The sequence below is a fragment of the Protopterus annectens genome, chromosome 5.part1 (genome assembly GCF_019279795.1).
Source record: "Protopterus annectens isolate FY-2018-M chromosome 5.part1, PAN1.0, whole genome shotgun sequence".
Taxonomy (NCBI): Eukaryota; Metazoa; Chordata; order Ceratodontiformes; family Protopteridae; genus Protopterus; species Protopterus annectens.
The window spans coordinates 675,938,033-675,957,007 of record NC_056736.1 but is presented as its reverse complement, the minus strand read 5'-3'; the positions used below and the strand labels follow the sequence as shown (position 1 = coordinate 675,957,007).

Genomic DNA, 18,975 nt, shown 5'->3' with positions numbered 1-18,975 from the left:
CTGCAGATGCATACCTATCGGACATCTACATTTATGGTAGGTACAAAACTGTACTTTGTCCTTGCTCAGAGAAGGTTCATTGTGATGACTGCCGATTGAATGGCGACCAGTTACAATTCCACTGAGGTGACGTATCAGTGGGTGGGGCAGGTTGTTAAGCCAGATGTGGACATTCATTTCACCAGTGGCCTACTTGGCCACAATTGAAACACTCTGTTTGATTTTGGGGTGTGGCTGATCAATCTTCCTGCCAGTTTTGTCTGTTATGGTTTCCAGCCCCTTGGCGTCCGCCTCTCCCTCTTCCCCGTCCATGCTGCTCGAAGGCAGTGCACATCTGAATTTGCACTTTAACGAATTTCTCTTGTAAATGATTTTTTTCCTGTGCTAAGTGGTCGGAGAGGTATTGCACTTGTGTAACTAATTTGTGCAATCCAAGACTAGGCCAGTTTAAACACACTTCTTTTAACTTATCTCGTACTTGTGGGCCTAACCCATTTACGAAAGCAGCCGATAATCCACTTTGTGCCGGCCCTTTGGTGGGTTTGGGGTACCCAGAATAAGCCTCAAAGGCTTCAGTAAGACTATTTAAATACTCGTCCACGGGTTCGTATTCTTTTTGAAGTATTGACTTGATTGTGGACCATTTGGGTGTGGGTGGAACTATTATTGTGATAGCATCTACTAAATGCTGTCTAACCACTTCAAACCCATTATCTCCATGTGAGTCCTGTTTCGGAATCAGAGTAGGGACATTGGCATGGTCCCAAATCTGTTTCATCAGATCAGCCGTTATGGCGTACTGAAGAACTGCCTTAACTTCTTCTATCATAGGATTTTGTAAACAAATATGTCCTGCCAGCACACGCTGGAATTTAGCTGGATTAGTACGAATGGGCTGTAACTATTTAGTAATGGCTTGAAAATCAACCGCCGACCATGCCCTAGGTACTACAGCGGTTGGAGGTTCCTGTGCACTTCTAGCATGAGCCGGGTTAGGTACCTTCCTTAAAGGTAACAGCCTGTCGTCATCTGACGACTCCGACCTTGAATCTGGATTAAATTTATCTGGTCCAAAATACCTAATTATAGCAGGGAACTGGCCAAAAAGCCTTCATCGGTGTAAATGTTGTTTTCCTTTATCTTTATAGTAGGGTTTAGCCTTAAACTACATTACAGCTTTTGCTTCTTTGAGTCTTACTATGAGTTTTTGGTCCCTTTTTTCTGTCGCTTGTGTCTGGATCTGAGTCACTAGAGTGACTCTCTACTACTCGTTTTCTTCCTTTAGGGGTGGGGTCTTTAGTGGTGGAATCTGGCTGCTGTGCTTCTGCTCCTTGTTGAGTGAGGGGGGGTTGATACTGCGGGGGTGCAACTGGTGGTGGAGGGAGCCAAGCATTATTGTCTTCCGATGATTCAATTTTCTGTAATTTAGCTAATTCCTTTACAGGATAAAGACCCTTAAAGGGTGGGTCCTTCAAATATTTACCGTTTACTATATTTAAGTTACTAGCAGTTTGTTGTAATTCTTTCAGTTTAATTTTTGCTGAATATCCTTTAAACTACTAATAACCAAATCCTTTTTTCTTTTTTTCACCTCTGTCATCCAATCATTAAATGCTGTCCAGCACAACCCTGGTATTCTTCTCCCTTTTTTCCTTAATTTCCCTTGGAGATTTAGCAAAATATTTTCATTAAAACTGCCATTCTCTGGAAAGGCGAGTTTACCATCGCCCTCAGTGAGGGCGACCCACTGACTTAAAAACATACAACTGTCAGGGAGGAGACACGAAAAATCATATAACCAGCTGGTGTACCTCTTTCTGGCTCTTTTATTCTTTTATGGTTCCCACACTCGCTCCCATTTTCACACGATAAGCTATTCTGTATTTTACAGAGGTAGCAATGATGTTTTGTAAACATTGTTTTCCCCACTCTCGTATCTCCATTCACTCTTGTCGCCAGTGTTTCGTTTTATCTCACTCTCATACTGCACAATCAGTAGAAGAAAAAAAATACATGCCACTTACCTCAAACAACTGAATGAGAGGAATTATTACATTGCTATAAAATTATTAATACCTAATTTGTGAAGCAGACAAGGACAGGAAATGAAAGAAACACTGCCAGAACAGAAAATTCTGTCATGGGCCCTTTTACTACGACAAAAAGTTGAGTAAAAAATGGGCCCTTTTACTAGCAGTACTTCGTTCAATCCCCAACTACCGCAGTCATTGTCAATTCGGATCCGAGTCACGGCACCAATTATTGTGTTAGCATTTTTACCTTAAATGAAGACAAGACACTTCTTCCTCTCTTTCAGTGGTATTTATTACACACATGTGGGAGCCTGCTGGAAAGTACCAGGGAGACTCCCCGAACAAAGGAATGCGTAAGCTTATATGCTGGTGATATTGCTGACAGTACAAAAATATAAACTAGACCAATTAAAATAGTGCAAAAGACAATTAATCAATCAGTGGTTTACCCGTAGGCTTGAAGCAGTTTACATTACTACACCTCTAGGCAGAGAAAGAAAATCAGATACACTTCCATATAAGGCACATTTCCTGCCATCTGGCAGTTTTCTTGTTTTTCAGTACTTTTCCACTGTTCGCAGTTTACTTAATAGTTCATAGTTCAAATCAGTACATACAGGTTCTCACATACTCAATCTCCTTTGAACACATGCTTTGACCATTCATATTCTACAGTTCCCAAGAAGATCCCAGATGTACCACCCAAACTCAGGGATCAGGCAACTGTGGAGATAATAAGTTGCTCTTAAAAAGAGTCATCCAATCCGTCCCAGCAGACCAGATAGGATCCAGAACTTACTCCAGGTTCTTTTTAGTCCCAAAACGAACAGGAGACTAGAGGCCAATATTGGACCTCAGCAGATTAAACAAATCCGTGAGGAAGGACAAGTTTCGGATGGTAACACTGCAGTCAATACTCCCTTTCCTTTGTCAGGGAAAGACTATTGGATGTGCTCAATAGATCTCCAGGATGCCTACTACCATATAAAAATGGACAAGGCATTCAGTAGCCTTCTACACTTCCAGCTGGGAGCCAGTCACTATCATTTTCGTGCTCTGCCCTTTGGTCTCACCACAGCCCCCAGAGTGTTAATGTAATGCATGGCAGTAGTGACAGCTCACCTGAGACATCAGGGATTCCAGGTGTTTCCATACTTGGGCAACTGGCTCTTGACCGCCCCCAACAAGCATCTACTTCTCCAAAACAGGGACGCCACTATTCAACTTTGTGCTCAATTAGGGATCTCCATAAATTGGAAACAATCTGCATTATTGCCCTCTCAATCTGTGATTTTTATAGGCGCAGAGGTAGACAGTGAACATGACAGCTCATCTCCCTGCCGAAAGGGCACAAAATTTAATCATTCAAATTTAACGCTTTCTCCCGTTGCGGAAGGTCAAAGCAAAGTGGGTTCTTCAGCTCCGCAGGACTATGGCATCCACCATCCTATTAGTACCATTAGCCAGGTTGCACATGAGTTCTCCAGTGGCTTCTATTTTTGCAATGGTCCTTCCAATATCTTCCGCTGAATCACCCTATTCTTCTGACGGAATCATGCAAGGAGGACCTCCTTTGGAGGATAGAACCCAACCAGTTGACGGGCACCCCCTTTGTTCCTGCCCAACCCATTGCCACTGTGACCATGGATGCCTCGCAGATCGGGTGGGGGGGGCATTTTCTGGGCAGGGCGGTCCAAGGCACATGGCAAAAACACGAGGCTCACCTACATATCAGTGTTCTGCAGATGAGGGCGTTGTTCCTGGCGTTGCAAGCACTTCAAGACCTTCTTCCTCTAGGGACTATTGCGATACAAACAGACAACATGTCAGTAGTTTGGTATATCAACAAACAGGGTGGTACCAGATCTTACCCCCTGTGTCGAGAGGCCATACGAGTTTGAGGAATGGGCGATTTCTTCCCAGCGCTTTCTGGTAGCAACACACATTCCAGGGATGACCAACGTGATAGCTGACGAGCTCAGCCGAGTGATTCTACTGCCTCACGAGTGGTCTCTGAAACACGAAACAGCGGAACAGATTTTCCAAAAATGGGGACAGCCTTGCTGCGACCTTTTTGCCAGTCCAGTCAGTGCCAAATGCAGCAGCTATTTTTCCCTCATTCCCCCTCCAGGGGAGACACCCAGAAATGCTCTAGCTCACAATTGGCCCCTGGGTCTTCTGTATGCTTTTCCTCCATTTCCTCTCATTTCCAAAGTGATTCAGAAAGCCAGATGGCTGGGATGCAAGTTAATCCTCATTGCTCCTTACTGGCCTCTTCAGGTTTGGTTCCCCTTCCTTGAGCCTGTTCTCCTGGACGATCCTTGGATTCTGGACCCAGCTCTAAATCTGTTGATTCACATGTCAGGTTCACTACATCCCTCAATCGACACCCTCAAATTGACAGTGTGGCTGCTCCAGTTCCATCCCTAGTCAGGCTTCACGATGTATCTTCCTCAGTGTCACATATCTTTATTGTCCTCCCATAAACCTTCAACTAGGAGACTATATGGCAGTAAATGGAAAAGATTTTCTATTTGGGCACGCAAAATAAATGTAGATCCCTACACTGCTTCTTTCCCTGTAATTTTGGAATTTCTCTTCAAGCTTTTTCAGCAGGATCTGCCGCTGCCACTATCAGAGTTCAATTGGCGGCTATTTCTCATTTCCATTTAGGATTTCCAGACACCAATTTAATGTCTCATAAGCTATGCAAGACCTTTTTGAAAGGAGCCACTCTGCTGAGGCCACCTCTCCAAGAACCTGTGTCTTTTTGGGATTTAAATTTTGTGTTGTCCAAACTGACATCTTCCCCATTTGAACCTTCTCAATCATCCTCATTAAAATTTTTGTCTTGGAAGACTTTGTTTTTGGTGGCTATCACATCAGCTAGATGAGTATCGGAGTTACAAGCCTTATCTGTTAAGCCACCGTATTTGATCTTTCATAAAGACAGGGTCTCACTGCATACTAACCCCTCCTTTGTCCCCAGAGTTTGTTCTCATGCCACCTTAAATCAATCCATAGAACTCCCAGTTTTCTTCCCTAATCACTGTAATGCAGCTAAATATCGGTTTCATCAGCTAGACGTTCGTAGACAGCTACGTTTTTATTTACATCGGACCAAGGAGTTTAGGAAATCCTATCAATTATTCATTTCTTTTTCTGAATCCAGATTGGGCTTACCAGTTTCTAAAGTGACACTAATTGGATTTCCAGTTGCATAGCCTTTGTCTACAATTCGGAGGGCAGACCTTTACCCTTCAAGATCAAGGCTCATTCTACCAGGTCTCTGTCTACCTCTGCAGCCTTTCAAGCCAGGGTCCCACTTGATAATATTTGTGCAGCAGCTACGTGGACTACCCCTCATGCTTTTATTTCACATTACAAATTGGATTTAGCTTCCAGGGCTAGAGCATCCTTTGGCTCCATGGTGCTCTGGAGTATTTTCCAGTGAGCCACTCAAGAATAAGGTGCTAGGGATGCTGTCCCATACGTAAAAATGAAGGTGAGATTGGACTACACAACATAAAGAAGTTATGTACTCACCATAACATTCCATGATGGTAGCCCATCTCACCCTTCATTTTTACCAACCCGCCCTCCTGCCCCCATCCTGGAAGAATCTGGAGGTTCTAATTCTTAAATTATCTTTGCTTGGAGACCCTTCAGTATTGGTTTGTCTGTTATGGTTATTTCTTCTAGTGAGCAGCAAACAAGATCTGGGGTTTGTACTGGTGCACTATGGGATACCTGCTTTAGCCACGAGCCAACCAGAAGTCTTCGAGCTTATAATTCGGCCGAGTCGGAGCCGAGGATCAGCTCCAAACCATACGTTAAAATGAAGGTTGAGATGGACTACCAACATGGAACATTATGGTGAGTACATAACTTATTTTTCTTGGTTTTTGTATTTTGTTTGTTCTACTTTTTTCATTTTGTGGTTTGTAATGTAGAATGTTTGCAACTGGAATTGTGTCAGTATGGTGTGTTTTTATTTATAGTAAATGTAAGTTTGCCTATGTCTTGTATGATGATTTAATAAAGATGGTTCTTGTTCAAAAAAAATATGCGCTGTAATAGCTCTTGTGCCTCTGGACTTGGTAATAGTAATCATGCAAGCCATTAATTTACAAACCTTTTAAATAGTCTTTAATGCAGAAATTAATCCGGTACAACCCCTTGACAATGGTTCTGCAGGTCATGTGCAAGCTTACAAAGAGAATATTTTCTTTCAGATTCATACATCTATTAGTACCCGAAAAACTTGAATTTTAGATTAATTTAAGAAGTTGCCCAAACTGAGTTGCAGCTTTTCAAAACAATAATGTCAGAATTAGAGACCTGCGCTGTGTTTAGTTTGTTATCCAGTATTTTCCAGCTTTTGCCCATAGTAGAATATCTTTAATCATGGCTGGAAACAAAACTAGAGGATAATGAGACAAAAGGAACACATTAAACAGTTAAACAATTATACTTTTTTTTGGAGTGGCTATTACTTCCCTGGAAACTGTTTAATATATTTTGTTCATTTATTAACCAGGACGACCACCAAGGAAGTCTCATGTTTTTGGTGGCTACTTAGAATCACTGCTGAGCTAAACAACTTGCTCAGAGTTGCACATTTTGGATATGAAAGTTAGAATGAGTCAAACTGCAGATTATCGGAAGAAGATCCTGAGCAGACCATAGCTTTAATTCTGTGAGCTAAAATGTCAGCCAGAGTCTTAGTTTGGAAGAGTTGTTGAAGCTAGTCCCAGAAACATTTCCTAATTATTGAACATGCAAGAATAGCATTATTGGAATACTTTTAACCATGCCCTGTTATTTAAGGATTTTTGCAGAGAGTGAGCAAATATGATTCAGCTTTGGGAACATGTAATCAAGCTACCCCAACAGCTTTTCTCCTTTCTAACTTTTTACTGTTTTGTTTACATTCATCTGAGACCTTCTGGAAATACTGGTTAAAGAAGCTGAGCTTTCATTTACAAATTAAGTTAAAAAAAAGTAGAAATGTGGTGCTTATCATACAATGCTTCTGATCAGTACTTTAAAATAAGGGCTGGGTTGAAAGCACAGGGACTTTCACTTAGAAGCCATTTTCCTTAAGCCTCCCATTCTGCACATCACATCACTGTACACAACTGTAACTTTGCAGTATAAAGCATATTTGCGAGAACTTTCTTAGCTGCCATTCTTTCCTGTCACCTGATTGCTACCTAACAGTAGATGTTTTATTTTGTTGCTAATGGATGCAATTATTGTATTTTCTGGTTCTTTCATTTATTCTCTGATTACCCACTTAATCTAGTTTAGGTTTTTCTGGATGATGAAGTCTCTTCAGGTACTCAGTGTGTGCAGTGCAGAGAACCTTATCCTAACAGGGGCACTGGCCCCATTGAATGAAAAGAGTGAATAATGTTAGCATTAAATAAACGAATATCCTTCTGAGAGACCTCAGGCAGTATGGTATACTTTTGCTTGGTAAAAAGGGTTCACAATATCCCTTAAGGACCCAAGTGTAGTAGTCACAGAGGAGGTTCACTGATATGATCAGATGGTTAAAGTCAAAGGCTGACAGTAGACAGTGGGACAGATCTGAAACAGGTGGTGGTGGCCCACCATTTTCCTCCCACTAACTGACAATGTAAAGAAGTCCCTAGTATCCCATTGCATCATAAACCATCCCTTGTGCTGGGTTGGATTATGTGCTTGCCCGGCCCAGCCTCCATGTACTTCCATAGATGATATACTAAGTAAGTACTGCCTGTCTCAGGTTTGCTTAAACTGTTCCTGTTCACACCAAGAGTAGAATAATCCGGATAGCACAATGCACATTTTTCTTAATATGAACCACAGGTCTGCAGCGCCATCACTAAAAGTAAATTTGGGTACCTCTTTATTTTCTGCTTGACCACCCTTGCCCTGCATCCCAGATGCACTCCCCAATAGCATATCTCATTGAGTTTACTGTGGTGTTCTTTGTGTTCTGCATTAACAAATAGCAGTGATGAGCAACATGCTAAGGCTAAACACAGGGTTGATGATGGTGGCACAGGGTCATCCTACAATGCTGTTGATAGAGATGGTCAGGGGTTACAGTCTTGGGACACAGTGCCATTTTCTTTGTAAATCCTGGGACTGGCACTCTACAGAGAAGATGAAGAGATCGCCATATATATTGAACACATTATGGCTGTATAGCGGGAGAACTAAGCATCCTCAGGGAGAGTGGTACCTCTTGTGGCTGCTGCTGTTGTAAGTTGTTTCCCTTTATCAGAACAGGAAGGCTTATGTGTGTGCAGTGCTTCTCATGTGGACTTGCTTCCCGGAGGTATGTAACAGTTGCACACAGAGGTGTCCTGCTTCCATATAACACCCAAGATGCAGGCAGTGCTGGGGCTAGATCAACAGATGTGCAGGAATGTAATCAAAAGATGATCTGCGGACATGTACTGTACAGTCAAGCTTACAGATGTGCTCTATGGAATTCAAGAGGATGATTTTGGGAGTGGGCACTACAGTGGATAACAGAGGCCATGTTGGACTTTGTAGTGTTCATCTCCATTGGTGCAAAGGCCTGATATGTGTTGGAATGGGGATAGGATGACAGAGTGGGATGTTGACATAGATGCAGGATCTCTTTGTAGAGAGGTGACAGTAGCTGAGACTTTTGTGACTTGTACTGGATACCGCTTTATCCCATCCAGTCTGTTTTCACCATTTTATGGTATTGCACCATCTACCTGTGCAAAAGATAATGACTGTGACTCATAACACCCACCATCCTGTGTTGTGTTGCACATTGTGACCAGATCATGCACTAAGCCTGATTGATGAATAATTGGGCATACTGAAGCAACTTGAGTAATTCTGCATATATCAAGTCTAGTCAGTGTGACAGTAACTATCACTGTATGGTTGCTGTGTCCCACAGTTGTCTCCTGCTGCATGTGCAGTGCTCTCTTCAGGATCATCTCCTGCTGCTGCTCTTGCAGTGGTGTATGACAAGTTGACAGTTTCCTCAGCTGTCCATGCGGAGTCTGTATTACAGTGCACTACAAATGTGTAAAAACAGAGGAACTGTTTTGAGCATATCAAAAACATATTCCATGGCATTCCATGTCGTGAAATGTGTAACACTATATGAAAATTCAACAGCAGTTTCAAGCTAATAGATAGGAGTTATTAACCAGGACTGTAGAGGATATCCAGCCCCACTTGCATCCGACAAAAAATTTAGGGGTTTTAGTAAACACAGTTTTATCAGTACACCTTTGTTTTGTTCATTGAGCCTGCGCTTAACCATCCAGATAACCCTGTCTGAATTTACCTCACTGAAAGTGGCCATACAGGTCAAACATCTTCTAAATATATAAATCATATGTACAGCCATGGTGATGCACACAAATGTTGGAGATAATCTCCTCTGTACTGCATATTAACTGAAAGTTCAGGAATGATGGAGCGACCTACCTGGTGACACACCTGTCTGAGTGAGGTCCAATTGGAACCTTAATTTTGATGTGGGTGCAGTCTATGGCATCCAGTAACCCAGGGAGGCATATGATGACATAGAAGCTATGCAGAATGTTGGCTTTCTGTCCTACAGCCCTGGGAAGCCAAATACATTTTCCACATGCAGGAACGTTATGCTTAGGATTGTGTTAGCTATTCTTGTGGGAGATGGCTGTGATATATCTAATGTATTACAGTTTGTTGCTGATGGGTCTTTGCAGTTAGAATAGTCAGTGCTATCTATATTTTGGTCACCAAGGGGATGAGCACAGCACTCTTTTATAGATTTGTTAGCCTGCTAAGCTTATTGGACACACAAGTTTCTTTTCAAGGGTGAGCCAGGAGCACTGTCTGGTTAAGTGACTTGCCCAGATCCTCACAGAGACAAATTGAGGTGAAAGGAATCAAACTCTGTACCTTTGACTACAGGAAGTAGAATGTTAACAGCTTATAGCCTTAATCCTCTGTGCTAACTGCTTAGATATCCCCTAGATTCTCATGGGGGTGTTCTATGTATTGTGGGTGCTATATGTGTACCAGACTCCTTAGTTATGTGCTTATCAGTCAAACTATGAAAAGTCAGCCTCTGTGTTAATTACTGTCTTTGCTATTGATGCTGTAGGACATCATGATATGTAGTCAAACAAAGAACAGTTGCTGTGTGTCCACGTAAATGCTGCTCAATGTATACAGTTGCCATTCCTAACATTTTTAATATTTTTAATTCTACTCTTTGAGCGGCAATGTCAATATTAGTTGCTTTGCTTTGCAGTCAAGTCATAAAAAATAGTTATATAAGCTAGTTCATAGTTGTATACTCCCTTTCAACATATTTGAATATGTTTATCTGCAACCTCATTTGCTTGTTTAGCTTAACTTCATTTGCATCTTTTATGCAGTCATTTACATGCATTGCATACAACACATAACAGGTCATTGCACTTTTATTAAACTTGGTTCTTTGACTCAACTCCAGTCTGCACAATGTGGCAAACTGCAAGCATCCTCTTCATACTGTGCAGTTTGTTTATGAATACTGTTTATAGCCTAATAAAGAAGTAAAGCTGTGGTCATACTGCAACTCATTTTTTTACCATTTCAATTACTGACATTTATAATCTGTATGGAAAAGTAGATTTTCAGCATTTTGAGCATTAAACCTTTTACCATCCTTAATAGAAGTAACTGATTTTAATAGATGCTAACTTCATTTCCAGATGTAGTCCAGTCTCAGGTTTTGAGAAAGAAACTTGTAGAACTTGAAACTGAAATTGAAAGGTTCCGAGCAGAAAATGCAGCTCTAACAAAACTCCGTGAAGAACGAGAAAAGAGTTTAGAAAATCTAAGGTAAACCGATATCGCTGTGTTCTCTCTTACAGTCAAACAGTTCATTTACCTATGTATGTGTGTTTTATTATGTTGTTATTGGTAACCTGATGGTGCTCTTGACGGACATTTCACATTTTCAGGAAAAAAAATACTTATATGCTCTTTATTAGGACAGAGATATGGAAAATCCCCATGCAGAGATTACCTTACATAGGTTCATAGGTGTGTACTAGGCTTATGGCCCCAGAGCCTTTACAAGCCTAGCCCATAGGATTATCCTGGCATCGTGCCACCCGACATTGGTTTCCAGTACCTCTGTCAAGTAGAGCCACTGGAGTGATCCCCGGGGTGAATTGAGTGCCGTCCTGCACTAGCTATATGGAGTGTGTGTATATGTATGTGTACATACAGCAAAACCTTACTACAATCTTCTTCTTCTTCTTTCGGCTTTTTCCGGTTAGGGGTCGCCACAGCGGATCACCTTGTCCGCACATTGATTGGCAGTGGAGTTTTACGGTGTCGAGTTGCCAGCCCAGCGCCCAACCTTCCACAGAAGGCACACTCACACGCACACCTAGGGCCAATTTAGAGTGTCCAGTCCACCTGCAGCATGTCTTTGGGATGTGGGAGGAAACCGGAGCACCCGGAGGAAACCCACGCGACCACAGGGAGGACATGCAGACTCCGCACAGAAGGCACCCCAGCTGGGGATTGAACCGGAGAACCTCTTGCTGTGAGGCGGCAATGCTAACCACTGCACCACCGTGGCCGTCCCAAAACCTTACTACAATATTCAGACTAAATTTGTCTGAATAGTAGTAGTGTTCCTGCAAGGATTTTCCTAAGGTAAGGTGTCGGTTTAAGGTTAGGGTTAGTGCATATTAGAAAGGTGAGCTATACTTTTTTTCTCATGATCAATTACTAGCAGTTTTTTTTTTTGTCTCAGCGTCTAGAATAGATAGCAATGTGCAAAAGCTTTCTCATCAGTATTTTTTAACCCCAGCTTTTCTAACAGTATTTGTGACAAAACATTCCACTCTACACCTGTCTAGTTCTAAGTCAGCACTTGAATCCCCCAATTCTCCCCATTAATTTTCAACAATCTGAATTTCATTGTTGTCGCAATGCTCTTGACACATTTTTAACTTCATGTTATCATGTTTAGGTCCTGAAACAAACTGCATTGAGAGGAACTATAGGGAAAAGGAAGTAAAAAGTCTTTGAAAAGTGAGGGTTGAGAAGTTTCTTGTTCCTTTAGGAATAAAAGGGAGTTCCAGACAAAGACTCAATTTAGAAAATCTGTTTTTGCATTGCACAGAAAAAAAAAAAAGCGTTTGTGAGGACATTAGTCTGTTGGCGTCTGGCCAGGTAAAAGTAGTTGTAGTTTGGTAGCTTGTTAATGAGAAGAGGGTAGAAGATATTTACTTTATTATTTGTGTGTGTGTGTGTGTGTGTGTGTGTGTGTGTGTGTGTGTGTGTGTGTGTGTGTGTGTGTGTGTGTGTATCTGTTTATATATTTGCAATAGCATTTCACAACATACATGACACATCATCACTTGAAACCTACATTACTTGCTTGCATGTTGATTTGCTTGTTTTGGTTAGTTATTATTCTAATTAAGCCTACATATCTTTAATTATTATATTTCTATGCATTATATATCACTGTAAATAACCATACATGCTTGTTTTTATTACAGTTTTCTTCACTTGAGATAAGGCTGTTCTTTTGTACCATCATTCACTATCCAGACAGTTAACATTTTCCCACAATGTCTTATCCTCTTTCTCTCACCTGATAATTTCCCTTACTATTTTAGTATGCATTACATTTTGCCCATAAAAGTTAAGCATGCTGTTGCTTACTATGTAAATAATACTGGCACCTGCAGCCCTCCCTCCAAATTGTATCACAAGGACCATAATTATAACTATTGCTTATATTTCTTTATTCCGTTGTTTTCATGTCCAAAATATAAGTCCTTATGTGCAGTTGGAAAATGGCCCTCTTTTCTATTTCCCATGAATTTCTGTACAAAATGTCTAGGCATACACAGAAAATTAAATTAAATTGTATTTTGTCTGTTCTATCTGGAAACATTCCTGTTGTGAGCACATTGTATCTTCAGTATATTCATACTTGTAATGCCTTTATACTTCTAATGTTTGCTTATTAAGTAAATATATTAATTTAAAACACTCATTTTGCTATATTCTATTTCATTTGGCATTGTTAAACTGTTATAATGCTGACTGAAGAGCTTTCTGTTTGAAATAAACATTGCATTCTTTTTATATAATTGTTTAATTTGTCTACACATACTGTAACTTTAAATAATGTGTCATATCATTGTCTTTGCCGTCTCCTGTAGTTATTACTGTCCATCCACAGTGCATCAGGTGCTGTTAGCCAGGAGAGCAAAATCTATCACCCCAGCTTACCCTCTTTAATCAGTACTGGTAGCTTTCCTACGGGCATATTTATTTTGAAATTTCAAAGAAATCTGATAGCATTTCTTCATGTCATCCAGGAAAAAATGTTTTACTATTGTCTGCAAAAGAGCTGTGTGAACACTAGCTCTAGATGATTGCCACTGTTGATGTAACACTCTGGCCTCATGTGCAAAAATGGGGGAAAGGGGTTATGAATGGATGGATGGATTGAATTTTTCATATGTTTTGAATGTTCACCTGAGCAGCTTCATGTTCCAAAGGATGCCTGCTGAAATTCCAAGGATCATAGGTAGATTCATAGAACTGCAAAATTACAAGTGAGAAGCAGGAAAATATGTATACTGATGTGTACTAAGCCTGAGGTCTTGGTAGTGTGAAATATTTCTTCTACTCTTGAGATTTTGCAGTCTCAGAGACAGTATATATTGGTAGCAGGAGTGTGGGGAGATGAGATCTGCAAGTTAGAGGGTGAAATTTCCTTGCAAAAACCCTGGAAAGATGCAACAGCAAATTTCATAATCCAGTGTTTTAATGTCTAAATTGCAGTTTATTTTTCAGAGTGTTAGGAGTCCCACTTGTTATCACAGCTCCAGTAGAGAGAGCTCTTTCCAAGCAGTCTGTGCTTAAGCTGACGCTTAGGCTTGGCATAGCTGAGTAAGACTGTTCATAAGTAATCAACGAACTGGGAAGCGGTCAACACAATGTAAAAAATGAAAAATCAGTTCCCTCTAGAATGGAATCGAGATGCTGCAACTCAATATTGATATGAAACTTCTCTTTATTAAACGTTAAGCGCTTTCATCTAAAAATACTTAGACTTCTTCAGAACAAACAACTGCCCTTAGGCATACAGTTTATAAAGGTGTCGTCATCAACTAATGAAATCAATTAATTAATTACAAAAAGCATTTAAAGTGCCAGTGTAAAAAGTGCCCTGAGGCACTTTTAGTGACCATAGATGTGGTAGACTTATTTTCAAGCATCCCACAGGAGGACGGACTTTTCAGATTAGAAAGGTGTATGGAAAAATTAAGTAATTTATCAAGGGATAAAATACAGCTTACAGTTGAATTCATGGAACTAGTACTGAAACACAATTACATTATGTTTGAAGGGGAATACTACATTCAAACTAAAGGGGTAGCAATGGGGGCAGCGTGTGCCCCCATTTTTGCAAATATTTATTTATGTGATTGGGAAGAAGAACACATATTCAGTAATAAGAGGTTTCAAGAAGTTTCATGTTATTATCGATTTTTGGATGACATATTTTTGATTTGGAAAAGTAATAGAAGAGAATTGGAATTGTTTATGAGTGATCTGAATTCAAAGAGCAATGAATTGAAATTCACATTCAATGTAGATCCGTATTCTATAGCGTACTTAGATACCCTAATTACAGTTGATCAGGGTAAAATAAGAAGTAAGATATATAGAAAAGAAACTTTTAGTAACGGATATTTAGAATACACCAGCTCCCATCCCACTATACAAAAAAAGAGTATAATCAAGGGGCAATGTATCAGGGCCGCTAGGATGACATCTGAATACAATGATCTAGTTGTTGAATTGCAGTTTGTAGGAGACATGTTTATTCAAAGAGGGATACCCTAGATGGTTAGTGAAAGATGTAACCAGCTATGTACTGAAAGAATGGGGAAATAAATATGTTCCCCTATTAGGCAAAGGTCCCTTTGTAAATGCACACAACATGGTAACAGCAAATAGAGTGACAGATGTTGATTATACTAGGGCCTGTATATTACAACACACCCCATGGACCACCAATATTAAAAGTATTATTATTAATAATTGGAATATATTAAAAATGGACAGAAGAATTATTGAAACAGTGGGAGATATACCCAGATTTGTATCTAGGAATGGGAATAATTTGAAATGTGAATTAGAAAGGAAGATACAAATAAACAATAAGGGAAGAGATAAGATAGGTACAACAAAATGTGGCACGTGTAATCAGTGCAGATATATATTCTTAGAGAATAGTATAAAATTGGAAAATGTCACCAAGACTGAAATATTTTTTAAGAAAGGGAATTGTAGGACAACACATTTAGTCTACCTAGCTAAGTGTGCTAGCTGTCACTGTTATTATGTAGGGAAGACCGACAGGAGCCTCAGGCAAAGGATTTATGACCATTACTACTGCATAAAGAAAAAAGATGCTAAAAATGCTTTGTGGAGACACTTGCAAGAAAGTAACTGTTGTAAATTGTTTCATTTTGCCATTTTAGACATTGCCATAGTGAATCCCAGGGGAGGGAATATTAGTAAAAAACTGGGAGAGTTAGAGACTAGATGGCAAATTAAATTAAATTCATCCACTCCACCAGGACTAAATGACCACATTTCAGTTAAGCCAATATTGGCAAATACTGGATAGACTGGTAGGAGGGGGAGATAAAATATTATAAAATATTTTAATTTGTTGAACAGTTACTAATTTTGTCCATCAAGAAGGTTATTGATGGAATGCTTCATAGAGCATATATATTTTTATAGTCACATTTTTATAGTCATATTTTTATAGTCATGTTTTTATGAGTTCTGGATTGGTACATTTATGTGTATGTTACCATAAAACTGTTTTTACAAATCTAAAACTTCTTTGCTTAAGAGCAATTTTGTGTATAAGAGCATTTTTTTACACTGGCACTTTAAATGCTTTTTATAATTAATTAATTGATTTAATTAGTTGATGACGACACCTTTATAAACTGTATGCCTAAGGGCAGTTGTTTGTTCTGAAGAAGTCTAAGTATTTTTAGATGAAAGCGCTTAACGTTTAATAAAGAGAAGTTTCATATCAATATTGAGTTGCAGCATCTCGATTCCATTCTAGAGGGAACTGATTTTTCATTTTTTACATTGTTCATAAGTAATACCCGTGAGCTAATGAGAGAAAGGAAACTATTTAATTAGCTAGGATGTTACTTATTAATTACATTAGTATAATTTTGTTGGAATGTCTAATTTATTTTTTTTCTACAAAATACGCTATTACCATTATGCATTCATAGTAAGTCTGTGGAAACAGATTTATTTAAATCTATTTGAAAGTCAGTTTGCAACAAGTTTCTGACTTTTAGCTTGATACATACAGCATAATTGACTATGCCCTTGCCTTATCACTATTGTGAGCAGTTATTTGTTAGCGTCTTTATTAAACCTGACATTTGAAAGGGTGACATAGGTACACATACAGTACTAGAAAAGAAAACAAAATATGGTATTTCCATTGCTGTTTACTTGCAGCATGTTTCTTTCCTTTTAAGAATTTTTTATTTATTTAACATATTTACAATATATACACAGAAAGGTAGAAATTTAATATAATGTATTGTTATACAATGATAGGAATACATTGAATCATGAAGATAATCTTATACAGTTAACACATTGAGTCCTGGTATTTCAGTAGCAACATTTCAAGGTTATCACAACCACTGACAGTCTTAGTATGATTTGCAGATCTTATTCTAATCACTTTTTCAGTTTTATATAGTATTGCTGTTAGATTTTAAAATTCTTTGAATGTAGGAACTGAGTTTGATTTCCAGTTGTTTATAGTAACTTTTCCAGCAACTGCCAAGAGGGACCAAAACATTTTTGGGTCTTTGGCTTTTACATTTACAGAAAGTGGAACATATATTAGTATTACTGATTAGTTAAAGAAGAATTATCAGACCATAACCCCTAAGTATACTAAAGATGCATACTTATCTCTTCCCAATATACAATTTATTTTTCACAGTCCATAAACATGTGTCCAATCTGGTTTTACATCTTTACTGCATCTTAAACAAAATGAAGAAGTCGTTTTACTAAACTTGGAGACTTTTTAGGGAGTAACATATATATATATATATATATATATATATATATATATATATATTTGTAGTATAAACTTGAAATTTGACTAACTGATTTTAGTAGCAAAGTTTTATTCTTGCCATCTATTGAGTCACTCAGTCCACTGCTATCTAAAAAGTTCCAGAATTTTGCATCAACATTTTTATTATTTATAATTAACTTATATAACTTGGACAAACTTCCTTTGTTGGTCAATCTACCTTCGATGATAGCATTCATATATGCATATATTGGGGGAATAGTGTTCTGTTTATCTTCACTCATATCTACAAATTCATGCAATTTCTTACTGTTGTATCATATTAACTGGTTAGCAGATTCATCCAACTTATATTCTTTCATTAAATATTCTAGGGACTTAGCTTTTCCTTTTTCAGAGCAATCAGACCATAATACTAATCCAGTCCTTTTTAGTAAATTAATTTTAACATTGTTCTGTTTCCTTAAATCTAGAGGTGTGTGCAGTGGGAAAGCACATAAATCTCATTTTTTATATTAATGAATTTAAAATATAAATTTATTTCTTAGCTGTTAAGAATTGATTTCATATATGCAAAGCCTAAAGACTGAAAAGAATTTCCTTCAGTGGTAAGTTTTATTAACCATATGAAATGATTGTTAAATATCATTGTTGGAGCCTTCCTGTGTCCTGAAAGAGTGCTCTTCAAACTATCTGGAGATTTACAGAGCTGAGTATATTTTTCTGGTACTTCAGAGTTGTGTACTGGTAATTGTTGTTTGACTAATTTTATATCATTGCTGGCTGACTTCAGAGTTGTGCACTGTTATTTTTGCTTCACTGTATAGTTTTTCAGATCTCTGCTGAAGGTGTTGGTTTTCCCATATCCACCCTCCCTATTCCCGTGTTGTTGTTTAAATTTGGAGGTTTTTGCAGTTGCCCACCCCCACTGTAGATTTAATCTGGGACACTCCCCCCAGTCCCATCTCTTTACCTCATTCTATCTAATAGACTCTTTCTGCATTGTTTTTAGTCATTTTTAATTTAATTGCATTTTTTAAACTGTTTGGTCTAACATTGCTACATACTCAAGTGTGCTAGCTTGCACTGTATTTGAATTGTTTTGACTGCTGTTTTAGCTACTTTTCTGTATATATAAAAAAATACCTTTCCTGTAAATAGTGTAGTCCAGATTCAGATTTGCTGTATCCAGGACTGTATGTAAGCTTCTGAGCCCCCCCCCCCCCACCAAGCTTTCTGTGTTGGAGGGAAGCCTTCTAGCTTATCAGTGGGAGAGGTAAGCACTAGGTAACCTATCTACCACATAAGGAGTGGTTCTGGCCCAGAAATTGTAGTTGTTGGCCGTTTGGGCAGTTTTTCCATCTCTCTCAACTTTCTGATTTAAAAGCACACATTTGCACTTGTTTTCCCCCCTTTCCTGTAACTAGTTTAGTCCAGATACAGAGTCTTACTTTTAGCACTTGAATTTGCTTATTCGTGATCAGCACTTGTTCAGAACTTGTAAGCACTAAATAACCTACTAATTACTACAGCACTCAACCTTCCTCATTACTTAGAGGAAAACAGTTTTGGTACTTACTTTCCTCACTTGCTTAGAGAAAAACAGCTCTTTTACTCACTTTCCTCAATTATCTAGAGGAAAATAGTTTTTTTATTCAAGCATGTCCAAGGGTCAGCTCCCAGTATTCTCTCCTGTCTATCTGATGCATCTGGGAATCTTGGGGCAATGTAGAAATTGCCTCATGTACACAGACAACCCTCTCCTCCTAC

General features: G+C 38.9%; 1 protein-coding gene across 1 annotated transcript in view; it reads left to right on the top strand.

Moving 5' to 3' along the window:
• Positions 1–18,975, top strand: part of CENPJ (centromere protein J) — a 921,807-nt gene that overhangs the window by 173,904 nt on the left and 728,928 nt on the right. The window contains exon 4 of the mRNA XM_044072847.1: positions 10,766–10,895. Coding sequence (XP_043928782.1) covers positions 10,766–10,895 — 130 coding nt within the window. The remainder of the gene's footprint in view (positions 1–10,765; positions 10,896–18,975) is intronic.